General features: G+C 40.6%; 1 protein-coding gene across 2 annotated transcripts in view; it reads left to right on the plus strand.

Annotated features, from left to right (window-relative positions):
- The first annotated feature begins 669 nt into the window (after positions 1 to 669).
- SLC18A1 (solute carrier family 18 member A1) overlaps positions 670 to 15,598 on the plus strand; it is a 29,557-nt gene continuing 14,628 nt past the window's right edge. The window contains exons 1-9 of one of the 2 annotated variants that reach the window (XM_027599790.1): positions 670 to 793; positions 1,462 to 1,825; positions 2,444 to 2,502; positions 5,314 to 5,397; positions 6,595 to 6,687; positions 8,911 to 9,000; positions 9,242 to 9,285; positions 11,284 to 11,344; positions 11,429 to 11,524. In XM_027599790.1, coding sequence (XP_027455591.1) covers positions 670 to 793; positions 1,462 to 1,825; positions 2,444 to 2,502; positions 5,314 to 5,397; positions 6,595 to 6,687; positions 8,911 to 9,000; positions 9,242 to 9,285; positions 11,284 to 11,344; positions 11,429 to 11,524 — 1,015 coding nt within the window. The remainder of the gene's footprint in view (positions 794 to 1,461; positions 1,826 to 2,443; positions 2,503 to 5,313; positions 5,398 to 6,594; positions 6,688 to 8,910; positions 9,001 to 9,241; positions 9,286 to 11,283; positions 11,345 to 11,428; positions 11,525 to 15,598) is intronic. The other variant, XM_027599791.1, reaches the window with a different exon arrangement.

Below are 15,598 nucleotides of genomic sequence, written 5' to 3' on the forward strand. Positions count from 1 at the left end.
ACTAATTGTGTGAAACAGATCTCCTAGCCTCCTGAGTCTTCATACTTGTCATCTGTGAACTGACAGTGTTGGTCTAGGTCAGTGTTTCTATGTGGGCAGCACAAGTAACACTTGTAGCACATGACATATTGGGGGGTTGTACAGACCATAGGCTATAATTTTGGATTGGTGCATACACATGAACCATAATTTGTTTTGTATGGCACATTTATTTTTTTTAAAAACAATAGTATTTTGGTTTTTAAAAAAAGTGGATTTAGAGGAAAAGATTGAACAAGTAATAATACAAGTAGGCCTCAGATATTGACATAAACCATTGAAGTGATAGGCATTTGAGACACAGAGCTAAGTGAACAGAGCTAGAATCTACTTAATGTGCTAGGTAGAATTCCAGATATAAAAAGCTGGTAAGCAATGCTTTCTTAGAAGGCAATCTGAGAACCAGGTAGAATTATTGAGATGTATAGGAAGTGAGCAGAGACACAGGCAAGGAAATGGTTCAAATACCATACTAGTATTTGCAACTACTTGCACATTTCATTTTAATAGTAAGTTTCACTTGTCTGGGCAGGATTTCTCCCCTCTTCTATAAAGGCTGCAGAAGACCTATAGCTATAACAGGACCTTTCATAAGAAACTGGAGAAGACACTCCCAGCCCAGCAATCACCATGCCCAAGGTGTTTTTGGATACTCCTCAGCAGTTGCTCAAGGAGGGGAGAGAGTCACGGAAGCTGGTACTGGTGGTGGTGTTTGTTGCTCTGCTTCTGGACAACATGCTGCTTACTGTAGTGGGTATGTTTGGGTGTCTTTAGGCTGGGGGTTATTTGCTTTGGGCCCCAGCAGGTAGCATACACCCTGCTAAAGTTCAACAGTGAGTGGACTTGAGAATTTTTCTTTTTATGTTTAGAAAACAAAAAATAAAAAATGAGGTTCAGAAGTGTTATGTAACTTGCCTTAGGTGCCAAGTCGGGGTTCAAGCTGTGTCCAACTGACCCCAGAGCTGGAGCTTCTTGCATTATACTTCCCTGCCCCTACCATTTTTATGCTCTGCCATCCCTATATGAGAGCCGAAACAATAAGACAGAGCCTACATTCTTCAACCTCAGCTGTGAAAATAAGCATCTGGTAACTTGAAATTTTCCCCACTCTCTGCATGCATGTCCAAGAAAAATTGTGAAAACTCCGTGGGCATTGATTTTGTGATTACAACTAAATGTTAGCAAGTAAGTGATTGGCCAATACAGAATTCAGGAGTAATGAGGACCAATTGTATGTGGGTTGGAATTTAGGTACTTAATCTAATAGGATAATTTGGGCAGGTACAGTCTTTTAGTAGGCTTCAAATCATGTCATTTAGACACCTTCCTCAACATGAATATAAAGCTCATAGTAATGCCCCTGAACCAGTTAGTGTTAAAAAGTGTGCTTAGCTCTCATCACTTATCCTTCTTGATTTTCAGTGCCCATTATACCCAACTTTCTATATGCCACAGAGTTCAAAGAAATCAATGCTCCTCTATACCTTGGCCTCACCACAATTTCTCAGCATGTCCTTACTTCTCCTGCCTTTTCCACCATCTTCACCCTCTTTGATAACAACACCATGGCTATCGAAGAAAGTGCACCCAGTGGCACAGCATGGACAGATGACAATGCTGGCACCATCCCCCCTCCAGTCACTGGAGCCATCCCAGCACAACAAAACAACTGCTTGCAAGGCACAGAGTTTCTGGAGGAAGAGAACTTGCGGGTTGGGCTTCTGTTTGCTTCAAAGGCTTTGATGCAACTTCTGGTCAACCCTTTTGTGGGACCTCTCACCAACAGGTATCTCAATGGGTACAGTTCTCTACATAGTACTCACTGGCTCAGGAGTAAGAGGATGATAGGCTGAGGTATCATAAAGGTAGTTAGAAGGAAAAAAGTAGGAAAACTCACTTGTCAGTCTCCAGGCAATCAACTGTTTGGAAAGTTGGTTACCCAAAGGATAATATGATATTGATGAAATGCCATAGGCTTCAAATTTTCTTAGTGATGTAATGACTGCTAAGCACCAAAAAAAGAACCAGTGATCAGAAGTATACTGGGGATGTTATATCAGTGCCTTGGAACATAGCTCCAAGGCAGAACTACTGCAATCTAGAGCACTGGCTTGTTAGCAGTGTTTAGGATTATCCTGATGTTTCAAAGGGATATACACTCTGACTAGGCCATCCTTTCTGGAAAAGAGGATTTTGGCCCTGGTCTACAGGTACATTTGCATGTTTGTTCATTTACTTGTACACATCAATATGTCATATCCTATCTGTACCCTTGCATTCAGAGACATGCTTTTCTATGTACTCAAATAACTGCATTTCTGTTACCAGTTACATGAAAAAATATAGTCCAATTATATAGATGCCTACTGGGACTGTATCTTTTATCTTTGTAATTCTCTTTTAGAATTGGATATCACATCCCCATGTTTGCTGGCTTTGTTATCCTGTTTCTGTCCACAGTTAGTAAGTAATTTGCTTCCTCTTTTATTTTTTTCACTGATTACCTTTGATTTTATCACATGCACTACAATGCAGAGAGTAGGGTCAAGTTAGCTAATTAGGCATCTGACAAAATGGCCTATGACACTGATTGAAATCCTCTGCAGTTTTGGATATGGGCCTTAGAGCAGTAGTGGCAAATCAGTCTAATTGGAATTTGTATATTCTGCTATAGAAGAACAGATGCTTTACTTCCTTCAGCTGGTGAAAATTGTTAACAGTTGTTTTGATAGATATGCTGTTGTGTGTGTGTATCAGTAGTCCCTTGAATGAGGTTAGTCCAAATATCCCATCTTTGGGAAGAGGTTGTATTATTTTGATACACAAAGGTAAAGAGCCACCAGCAAAGAATCTAAATTGAACAATAGTAACTAGATAATACCAAAAAGTCTACTGCCTTCAAGTGATGTCATAGGTCATTAAAGGTTATAGCTTAGAGAAATAAATTTGCTAAAAAAAAACAAGAAAGAGAAAGTCTATCCAGTATCAGATAAATGTTCTAATAAAATAGAGATGGAATAAGAACAGTAAGTAAACACATTATGTCTGGAAATTGATCCTGAGAATTAAAATAAGAAGGAATGATGGCGGGTCGGGTGGGGTGGGAGGTTAATTGAAGGAGAAGGCAGCTTCTGGAGCCTCTGCTGACTCTGCTCCCAATAACATATCTCCTTCCTCCTGTTTTTCTTACCAACTTTTTATTGCTTTTCTGCTTTTTCTATTGCTCCTCCTCAAGTTTTCTTCCCTATCAGCATATAGCTTGACTCTTATCAACCAATGCTTAACAGGAATTTGTTGCAGTCAAGGCTGGAAGGTTGCAAAGAGCAGAAGCTTGATGTGTAAAGTTCTGAGAACTGGAGCTTACTTGTGAAAATTCTAGCTAAATCAAAGAAAATGAGGAAATTCAAGTTAGAAATGTTTATTGAACTTCTAAAACCTCAGCCTATGCCAAATAATAAATTAAAAACTAATAGGATTCTTCGTTTCATCAAATGAGACTCATAATTTTCTCTAAAAAACTTTATGGAGCGCACATATTATGTCTTGATGGCAAAAGTCACTGGGGGAAGATAAAGAATGAAATGACATGGTTCCAGCCTAGGAGTTTATGATACATGCCTGGGAAGATGTAACAAACACCCTGAAAAATAGGATAATGCTAGAGTATCGCAAACTCTTTAGCATAAGGGCCTTGCTTGATTCTCTGCAATTAAATAATAATTATTGTTTCCATGCCATAATCAGTGTTGCTATACTGAATTGACCTAATTCTAGCAAATGTTTGGTCTTTAGGAAATCTTATGGGGCACCTTTTTAGGGTTTTTTAAATACTAAAAAGAGGTTGCTGATGCCCCTTACCACCATTAAGGGCCCCTAGCTGAGACCCATGCTTAATGTAATTAGGAGTGAAATGGTAACCCATGTTAGGGGGTAAAGTGAGAAAGAAATTGTTTTGGTTTTCCTAAATAGGATGACCAACCATCCTTTGTCTGGGATTCAGGGTCCTCCTAGAATGCAAAGTCCTTGGCAAACTGAGACAAGTTGGTCATTCTATTCTCAAAGGATAGGAATAGGGGTGCCTGGGTGGCTCAGTCAGTTAAGCATCTGCCTTCAGCTCAGGTCATGATCCCAGGGTCCTGGGATTGAGTCCTGTGTTGGGTTCCCTGCTCATCCAGGAGCCTGCTTCTCCCTCTGCTTGCCACTTCCCCTGCTTGTGCTCTCTCTCTGTGTCAAATAAATAAATAAATAAATAAAATCTTTTTTAAAAAACTTAAAAAAAAAGGACATAAGAATAGCTAACCTTGAACAGACTAGAAATCAGAAGGCCTAGGAGAAGGCATAGGAAACTCAGCAAAGAGAGACCAAGCACATGCATGTTTGGAAGACAGTGTGATCACATCAGGAAATAATGGACGAAGATTACAAGACATCAAATGACCAAATATATCTGTAATGAAAGGGCAAAGGGATTCAAATTCTGCTGATTCAGATACTTTGGGAGGAATTCTTTCTTTTAAGGGCATTGTCTTGAAATGGAGGTGAGACATGTCTGGAATTACCAAGCTTACCACCAACACCCTGTAATTTGGTTTTTGATAACATATTCCTGTTTGGTACTCAGTTTTGTGTATGCTAGTCTTAAGTAGATGGACCCTCTTAAAGGGCATGAACTGAATGTTCTCTTTATTTCACATTTCTAGTATAGTTGTATGTTTGATATTACCTAATACACATTCACTGATTTGATTTGGCTAAAATATTTTCCAGCATAAGGTAAGAGGAAATAATATCTGATTGGATCACAAGATACTATTTTCTACCCAATACCTATGGTCCTTCAATTACACATAGCTTTTATTCCCTCACTGTAGATGACCCAGTGGAGACCAACAATGGCAAAAGTTAAATCTGGGTGTTGAATATGAAGGATTGAGAAGTAGGGTCTAAGGGCATTGTACTTTTTGGACAGCCATGATTCCAGTGGACAGGATATTGGGCTTTGGGCCAGAAATGTGAAAATCCAGGCTTCCATCCACTGTGTGGTGAATTGGTTTGTGTTTCTGTGGTTTCTCAGCTTCGTGTCAATTAAAATGCAATCCTGATTAAGGTGTGGGAGATTAGAAAGACAATTCCAAAAATAGGGGGCAATGATGATCCTTTATTAAAATATATACATAGTGGCTCATATCTACAATATCATGGGCACATTTTCTGGTGGTGAGGGAACAAAGACAATTTGTTAATTGGAGCATTCTTGCTATTCTCTATACACAGTGTTTGCTTTTTCTGGTACCTATACCCTACTGTTTGTAGCCCGAACCCTTCAAGGCATTGGATCTTCATTTTCATCTGTTGCAGGTAATGCTGACATCTTACACACACACACACACACACACACGTGCATACACACACATACATCTCTTACCATCTCTTACTACCCTCAGACCCTATAAGATTTATATGAATAGATAGGAAAGTATCCTAGTGAGCAGAAATTATTCAAAAACAAGATAACTGTAGAGTTATTGTCAGTGTTATAAATCCCTAAGCCTGACATAACTTCCTCTGATAATATTTAGATACAGCCAGTTCAGGTCAAAGCAAGCCCAAGGTAAAACCATGAAGTAAGCCAGCCTTTTATTTAATGCCCCCTATGGTCTTTTCTCTGCCCCCTTCTAAATGTGTAGTCTCAGTTCCAACCCTTAAATAGAAAAAAACTAAAGAAGTGTTTTGCTTAAGCCATTATACATTATAAAAAGAATTTTGTTTTTGTTTTAAGCTGCATTCAGAGCCACACAGAAATAGGAAACTGGGATGGTGTTGGATTGTGATTTTAGGTACAGCTAAAATCAGTGTATTGCCTTAGTAATACCTCAGCTGTAGGCATTTTGTCAATAGAGATACCAAAACAGACTGAGTTGCGGTTCTGTAAATAAAGTTTTGTTGTAAAAATGAAAAAAAATTTTATAAGAAAAGTAATACTAATACTACCAGTAACACTATCACTTTGCAAAGTATCACTAAGTACAATATTTAATGTAATCCTGTGAAGTAGCTATTTTATGCCATTTTACACATGAGTAAACGATAGGAGAGCCCAGCCCATGCTGTCTTTCACATGTCTTCTGTACTTTCCTCTTCCTTGGGCACCTCCATTGAATAGAATTGTGTCTGTGTTTATAGATTTTCCTTTGACCTACTCCATATCCATCCATTCATTCAGGGAAATGTGTTAGGAAATGATAAAATGCAATGAAATGCTCTATCAGTGGACAGTGGTATTCTGTATTACCCTTCCCAGAGACCTTCACACTTCCAACAATATTGTGAACAGAAGGAGTGAACAATGTGGGGGTTTGGGGGACCAGTGGGGACAGTATTTGTAAAATACTATGGACTAAGTTTCACAAAACCCCTCAAACTGCAACCGTAGGTAAGATGATCCCTGAAGATATAATAAGGATAGAGAACTAAGAACTAATAGACCAAGGATTCAGTGAGAGAGGCAGACAGAGGGCTCCTGTATGCTAACTCCATATGTCACTCTCCTTTCAGGTCTTGGGATGCTGGCAAGTGTCTACACTGATGACTATGAGAGAGGGCGTGCCATGGGAATCGCCTTGGGGGGCCTGGCTTTGGGAGTGCTGGGTAAGTGGCACCTGGTCCCAAATCTAGGTTCAGAGGGTAAGATACTGCATACTCTTCGAAGATGGCTCCAGGAGGCAAGTGTTCCTAAGGGTCATGGAAGAGAGGATTTTCTTTCCTTTTCTGTCCAATCATGTTTTGAGTCTTTCTGAAATTTTTCCCAGGAAAGGCAAAATCTCTTTCCTGTTAAGAAGCTTAATAGCCCATGAGGTCCTGGAAATGGAAGAAACCTAGTCTATTCCAGTGAGCAAATATCCCCATGTTAGCAGCCACCGCCTCACCTCTGCTTCCACACATGGCCAGTGCTTTCAAAATGAGAGGAGCTCTTTGTCAGATTTTGTGTTAAATATATTGCAGACATAATCTCTTTTAATCCTCACACCACTATGAAGGAGGAATGATTGTCTCCATTATAGAGATGAGGACCAAAAAAGTTAAGTAGCCGTCCAAGATTACATAGCTAGAAAATGCCAGAGCCAGGATATAGACTCAGATTTTCTGGACTCAAACCCCAAACTCTAAAAAATAACACTTTCTTTGAGGTTCATCCCTCATATAGATTGATTGACTATTCCAACAAGTCACATATTTTATGGAACACTTACTATATGCCAAGGACAATGCTAGCACACAGGGGATATAGGTAAGAAGCCTCACACATGGTTCCTTCCCTCTAGGAGCTCACAAGCTACTTGAGGAGAAAACACCAAAGGTCTCTTCCTGGTCCATACCCACCCCCCACAACCACAACCCAGGGAGAAGAGGGAACAAAAATCCTGCTCTTTGTTAATATCCATTTTCCCAAACACCCAAGCTAAAACTTTGGTACATCCTGGTCTCCTTTATCACTTCTCACTTCCAAATGGATAAGCCCATTAATATTCTCTACAGCTACTTCCTCAAGGTCGGTTCCTCATCACACCTCAGTTGGAACCAGCCTACTGCCTGATCTCTTGTGCATTCCCTCCTTCCCTCAAGGTGCCACCAGAAGAAGCTTCCTATGCCCAGAGCTGGTGGTATTTCTCTCCTGCTAAAAAACATGTTTCTCCATTGCCCACAAGACCAACTAGATGCTTTATCTGGATATACAGGGCTTTTGACTATTTGGCCTCAACATTCCCTACCTCTACTCTTCCTCTCCCAAATACTCACATTCTAGTGACTGAACACTGAATACTGATTTTCATCTATTTGTTATCCAACCACACTCTTTTCAAATTTTTTTATTTAAAATCAATTTAATTAACATATAGTGTAGTATTAGTTTCAGAGATAGAATTCAGTGATTCATCAGTTGCATACAGCACCCAGTTCTCATTACTTCAAGTGCCCTCCTTAATGCCCATCACCCAGTTACCCCATCCCCCCACCCACCTCCCCTTCAGCAACCCTCAGTTATTTCCCTATAGTTTAGAGTCTCTTACGGTTTGCCTCCCTCTCTGTTTTCCTCTTATTTTATTTTTCCTTCCCTTCACCTATGTTCATCTGTTTTGTTTCTTAAATTCCACATATGAGTGAAATCATATGGTATTTGTCTTTCTCTGGATGACTTATGTCACCTAGCATAATACCCTCTAGTTCCATCCATGTCATTGGAAATGGCAAGATTTCATTTTTTGATGGCTAATATTCCATTGTGTGTGTGTGTATATATATACACCATTTTCTTTATCCATTCATCTGCTGCTGGACATCTAGGCTCTCTCCATATTTTGGCTATTGTAGACATTTCTGCTGTAAACATTGAGGTGCATGTGCCCCTTCGAATCACTATATTTGTATCCTTGGATATATACCTAGTAGTGCAGTTCCTGGATTGTAGGGTAGCTGTATTTTTAACTTTTTGAGGAACCTCCATACTGCAACCACACTCTCTTTTATGGCACATCAATGCTCTTCACTTATGCTTCTTCCCCACCTATATTACCCACTTGACAAAGCCCTTGTGGCCACCTGCTCATTGCACTGTGTTTGCATAGCACCTTGTAGATTGAACCTTTACTGTTGAACTCTACTCTTCACCATGTTCTAATTATATGGGTCCCCTTGCCCCACCCCCACCACGTGCATTTTCTCTACTAGAAAGTGAGCTCCTGAGATCCAGGACTTCTTCATTCCTGAATCCCCAGAACCTTACATGGAGGCTCATTGGGTAAATGTGGACAAATCACACCAACTAGGAATTGGTCCTTTCTTCTGAAATCCATGCCTGCTTTGCCTTTACAGTGGGAGCTCCTTTTGGAAGTGTGATGTATGTATTTGTTGGGCGGTCTTCACCCTTCCTCATATTGGCCTTCCTGGCACTACTGGATGGAGGTAAGTCACCATAAAAGGTCACCAGACAGAAGATAGCTTAAGTCAGGTTGGGAATGCACTATGCTGTGGTGTTAGTCTTGACATGCTTAAAAGATCAAGGACTGCCCCATTTTAGGAAAGAAGGAAGAAACTCAGGGAGTTAGATCTGTACATGATAAGGTGATATCAATGTGGTTCTTATTGGAGCCTCCAACTAATCAGTGGACAAAATAAACTCTTTCTCTCCCACTTTCTTTCTTAGCACTCCAGCTGTGTATCCTACAGCCTTCCAAAGTCTCTCCTGAAGTAAGTAGACACTAAGCTCCATTGCCAAGGGATATATAGAATGGTTATATGCTAAGACCCCTAGATCATCCCTGTCAAACCATAAGAAGAAAGGTGAAGAGGAGTGGAGTCAAGGAAAGTAAGAACTATACTTGGATTCCCAGATGGTATCATATTTAGGGTAGCATTGGGGATGGTGGGGGAGTCTGGACTGATGTTGGACAAAGATGGAGGAAGGGCCTTGTGAAGAATCAAAGAAACATTACAAAAACTATATATATATAAACTCAGAACCAGGAGACAATGACATTGGGACCTGTATGTTCATAGTTACAATACCTCAGAGCTAGAGAAGACCTTAGAGGTTATTTAGATCATCTCTCCCCCCAAGAGATCTTTATAGACTATCATTCTCTCATGGTTAAATATCAGAGTTGGTATTTGTCTGACTCCAAGCCAAAGATGGCTCTGGGAAATCCATACCAAACCACTAAGAATGAAAGATAAGGAAGTATGGAAAATATGGGAAAGTTTGATCTAAAAACTTTGATTTTATAGCCAAGTCAGACAGAAGTGTGGGTAAGCTGAGAACCCACTATTTGCAATTGGGATCTGAAAGGGGGCAGTCTTGTGGGCCTGAGCCCTTTACCTGTGGGGTGTGTGCTAACTCCAAGTAGTCAGTGTCAGAATTGAATTACATTATAAGACACTGAGTTGGTGTCCATAGAGAACTAAAGAATTGTTTGGTGGGAAAGCTCCCACATTTGGTACCAAAAGTGTTGTGAAAGGAGAATTTATTTTCCTTTAATATCTTTCTGAATAGTTTTGACTTAGATGGTAATGTTCTACATTGAATATGTTCTACATATTCAAAAAATTTAATTTTTATTTTTCTACCTTCCAATATTTTGCAGTTATAAAGAGTGCTACAATTAATAACCTTATGTATATGCATTTTTATAACATTGGAGATAATCTATAGAATAAATTCCTAGAAGTGGAATTGTTAGGTTAAAGGGCTTATTGGACTTCTTTATGTGTATTTTGTGATTTAGATCTGTCTCTGTATTTTGAATTATATATTTAGCTTTAGTATCTCTGAATATTTTTATCCACCCCTGTAAGTGTGCAGAAAGGGTTATTATATCAAAACTATTAAATCTATTACCAGATAGAATGTAGTTAGCATCACAGATTAGGGCACAGTGCTCAGGAATTTTGTTAGAGGGACAAGTTTCAGCTACTGAGTCAGGGAATGCAGTGGAAAAGAAGGAGCCATTTAAGACTGACTTTGAAGAATGGGTAGGAGTTGGACCTGTAGAGAGAAGGAAGGTGGTTTAGGCAAAAATAACCAACCATGAACATAGTTTAGGCAAAAATAACCTGCTGGAATGCATGGGAGGAAGGCAGAGTGATTGAGTTTAATTGGAATAAATTTTTTCTGAGGGGAGGGGGAAATCAGAACTGAACACTTAGGCTTGCATTTTAATCTAGATGTTCAAACACCTTCAGCTAGACTTGCCAGTATGGCTCAAAATGGTCATAATAAAGCCTCCAGAATGCTTGAGGAGCTTTCTGAGTTATCACCTCTGTGCTCACCTTTGGGATTCAGCACTCTGCCTGTGGTTCTCCCAAGGCAAACAATTAGTGCCAGCAAGATCTAGTGGTGAGGCCCAAGACTGAGAGTCCAGACACCCATTGTCCATTGCTGGCCTTGCTGACTATCCACACTCATCTAGTTGAGATGATCATATGAAAGCAGGAATCATGTCTGGAATTTGTTGTCCTACTCTTTGTGACTACCACAGTGTTTGCCTTGTACACAGAAGGTGCACCGCCAGATGACTCTGTGACATTGGGCAAGTCACTTTATCTCCTTTGATTTGGTTATTTGGTCTCTTCAGTAAAGGAACTGACATAGATGATCTCTAAGGTTCTGTCTGCATATTTTCAGATTCTATGACAATAGGAGAGATGTACACTGTACAAATGGAAGTTTTTTGTTGTCCATGTTCTCAGAGTGCCAGGGGGACTCCTCTCCTTACACTTCTCAAAGACCCTTATATCCTGGTGGCTGCAGGTAAGCCTGAAAATGCCTTTCTTTGGGCTGGGAGAGTCTGGGCTTCTGGGTAGCCCTTGGAGACTCACAGAACTGTCTCTCCAGGCTCCCTCTGCTTTTCTAACATGGGAGTGGCCATGCTGGAGCCTACACTGCCCATCTGGATGATGCAGACCATGTGCTCACCTGAGTGGCAGTTAGGTAAGTGATCTTGCTCCCCAACTTGGGCTTGGGCAGAGGTGTATGCCATGGGCCCTTTCCCAGGTAATTGAGATGCACTATCAAGCCCAGGTCTTCAGGGTCACAGAGACACAATGGGCTTCCTTTGTAGAATTATCTTCTCTGTCCACACCTGTAAATCAAAACTGAGTGGGCAGGCAACACCTCCAAGAAGCAGCCCAAGAAGGGCAGGGTGGGAGGAGTTGAGAGGGGCAATGGAGTGACAACATACCTAGCAATGTGGTAGAATGATCAATGATTTTTAGTCAAAAGATCAAGGGTTTCATTTCAGTTCCATTGATTGGCTATATAAACTTGTCCAAATCACATCAATTTTCTGAGCACCAACTTTCTCATCTCTGAAATGGGCATTGGAATACTGTCTAGTTCAAAGGATAATTTGAGAAATAAATGGCATAATATGTGGAAATGCTTTGCACCTATATAATATTAATATGCACCATCATTACCACCCACACTTTTCTCTCTTCAACTCCCCTTCCCCTAGATTTCTCTTTATCTATCCTTTTACCTCTAACAAGGTGCTTATGGAGGTACCATGAAGTTTCCTCTGCTTCATGGAGAGATGTCCTTGTGACTCTGAGTTTAGAGAGGAGGTTCTGGTCCTTCCCAGGAAGCCTGAGGAAAGGGAGCAGAGAAGCCTATGTGCCATTCAGTCCCTGTAGGGAGGAGAGGCGTATGGGGCCAGAGGGGAAGTCGATAAGGACCTGATACAGCTCTGCATACAATGAAAAGCACTAAATCTAATTTTTTAAGGGAACAATTCCAAGCAAGGCTCCAAGCTGCACTCCTAGCCTCAAATTGAATTTTTCTGGGCCGCAAATGCCTCTGACCTGACAATTAATTGAGTTAGTTGGTGCTTCGTGCAGAAAAGCATCCTCTGCCCCAAGGCTATGACAGCTCAGGCTCTTGGTGCAAGTGGGCAAACACAGCTCAGAACAGCTCCTCCCCAGCTCTTCTTCACCACACAGGAGAGAATATTAAAAGCAAACCAGCCTTCAGTAACTAGTGAATTGTTGACTTTGGGTTTAATTATAATCGTCATGACAATTTCTATTAGGCAGCACTGTTTCCTCTAGGTACAGAAAGGCATCAGGAGGCTAGTGAGACCCAGAGAAACTCACTGGGCTGATTCTATGCAGTCCTTTCTGCAGGTGAGGCTGCAGTAGAAAGCCCTCAGGAAATAAAGAACATTAAGAAGGCTTTGTCTACCACCATCCTTTACAAGTTTCCTCAATGCTATCTGCATCTCTAAGTCTAGCTTCAAAAGCTCTCACATCACCTGGTGAGCTTTTAAAACTCAGAGTGCTGGGCCCCACCCAGAAATTCAATAGAATCAAATTTGCATTTTCTTAAGTTTCCTGGTGATGCCGATATGGTGTCAGGGATCACTGAAAAATATTGCACCAAATGCAGACAACCTGTCAAAATTATTTGGAGGAGAGGAGACAGCACGTTTGAGAGTCATTTGTAGTCTGTGACTGGGTCCTCTCTAAGTGACCCATTTTGTGCCCAGTACTCTTCCTTAGGGGAGGAAACAGGCCTACCTGGGTTTGAATCCTGACCACTTACTTGTTTGTGACCTTGGATGAGTTATTTAACCTCTTCAAACACCACTTTTTTTTTCAATTGAAGAAATGGGGATGCTTTCAGGGTTGTTGTCAGGATTAAATACATCTATGTATTCTAAAGGGATTAACACAGGGGCACCTGGGTGGCTCAGTTGGTTGAGCATCCAACCCTTGATTTTGGCTCAGGCCATGATGTCAGGGTCTTGAGATCAAGCCTTGTGTTGGGCTCCGTGTTGGGCTCCGTGCTCAGCTTGAAGTCTGTTTGTCCCTCTCCCTCTTCTCCTCCCCTCCACCTCTCTCTCCCTCTCTCTCAAATAAATAAATAAAATCTTTAAAAATAAGTAAATAAAGGGATTAGCACAGTGGATGGAATACAGGATAGATATACTACTTAAATAAAAAATTACTATTTTCATCATTGTTTTTGTTGAAATTATTTTGACAGTCACAGATATGTGTAATTCCCTGCTCCTTGGAAGATATGCTGTGAAAAATACACGTTTGTCTATAGACATATAGTTTGGAACACCTATTTTGCACAAAATGCTACTGAAATGCAAGCTATACCCAGGTTTTAAAGAACAAGTCACATTGGTTGAGGAAAATCTCATTTAGGAAATTCCACATCATTTAAAACAATAGTAAGATGTTATCTAGGAGGATAGTGAGCTTCCTAGAGGGGCTTTTCACCGGGTAAAAACAGTGGAGTAGTTAGGTAAACAGTGGAGTAGTTATAGTTCTAAACTTTGAAAAGCAATTAAACATAAACAAATGGGTACAGTTTGAAACATATTGCAGCCCTATACAAATAGACAAATACACTAAGATATGCTTCACTTCCACTCCATCAAAGAGAATATTAAAATCAAACAAGCTATCAACCAGTAACTGGTGAATTGTTGACTTTAGGTTTAATTGTAATCATCATGACAGTTTCTATTAGGCAGCACTGTTTCCTGTAGGTACAGAAAGGCATAGAGAGGCTAGTGAGACCTGAAGAAACTCTCACTGCTGATTCTGTGCAGTCCCTTATGCCAGAGTCATCTGAAGGAAAAGGCCTGGGTTCAAGTCCTGACCCTGTTACTCACCAGTTAATGAAAATAATGGTTAAGGCTGATGCTCAGAGGGCACTTATTCTGTGTCAAACACTGTGCAAAATGGCTGGCATACATTATCTCATTTAAGGCTCACAACCAGCCTATCTGGTAGGAATTATTATTATCCCCATATTTCAGAAATTTCTTAATCTAACCCAATTTCCTATCTCCCCCTCTAAAAAGTCCTGGGCCTTGTAGAACATCCTGTCATTGACAAGTGTCCCCATGTCCTCAGCCTCATCTCTAAATACTTCCATCATCTTGCCCTGAGATCTGTTTCCTGAGAACAGTTTCCCAGCTGTCCTGAGAAAATCCACGTTCCCCTAGACTTTGCTCACCTTTGCTGCTTCTGAATCATTTCTTCTTCTCCTTCTCCTTCTTCTTCTTCTTCTTCTTCTTCTTTCTTTTTTTTAAGATTTTATTTATTTATTTGAGAGAGAGAGTGAAAACGTGCAGGTGGAGGGGAAGAGGGAGAGGGAGAAGCAGGCTCCCGGCAGGGACCCTGACTCGGGGCTCGATCCAAGGACGCTGGGATCACGACCTAAGCCAAAGGCAGACACTTAACTGACTAAACCACCCAGGCACCCCAGAATCATTTCTTCTTAATTCTCCTTCAAAGACCCAAACTGCCTTGAAGATTATGTCATTACGTTATACCTCCCCTCTACCTCTCTTCATTGCAATCACCTATTGACCCCTTAGTTACCCCTTCTCATTCATTAAAATTATCAACACCTGGGTCATATTCTTTTCTCCATTATTCCTGTCACCACTTTTGGTGGCTTCAATATCCAGGTGGATAACCCTACCAACATCTTGGCCTCTTCCTTAATCTACTTTCTTGCAATAATCTTTTGCAATGATCTTTTTCTCCTTTTTGCCTTAACCTTTATATAATTTTGACCTTGGCATTAATTCTATCATCTCTGAAATTTAATTCTAAGTTTATCATCTCTAAATTTAATTCCCTGCTCAGGTATTCTAATATCCCCATATCAACAAATTTTGGTCACTTGGAGGTTTTCTATTTGCATCACTTCTCATGTCCTCACTTTTTCATTTATTCAGCCTGAAGTCCATCATGATGTTACTCCTTTGAAAGTATTGTTAATTCCTTTGCCTTGCTCTCCCTCTGGGGTTGTCAGCATTGATTCTGGTTAAGCCAATCTGGTTGCCTACTCCATACCTATGCATGAGCAGCGCTTTGGGGCCGTGGGAAAACACACAGCGAGACTATTGGTCTCACCCTACATTTATGGCTACAAATCTAAAGTAGGTTTTCACATTGCCCAACAATCTTTCTCTAAGTCCCCAGTTATGTTCTCCTTCCCACTTTCTGAAATGACTGTTTTATACTTATCCCTTCA

Source organism: Zalophus californianus, chromosome 2 (assembly GCF_009762305.2).
Source record: "Zalophus californianus isolate mZalCal1 chromosome 2, mZalCal1.pri.v2, whole genome shotgun sequence".
NCBI classification, from domain to species: Eukaryota; Metazoa; Chordata; class Mammalia; order Carnivora; family Otariidae; genus Zalophus; species Zalophus californianus.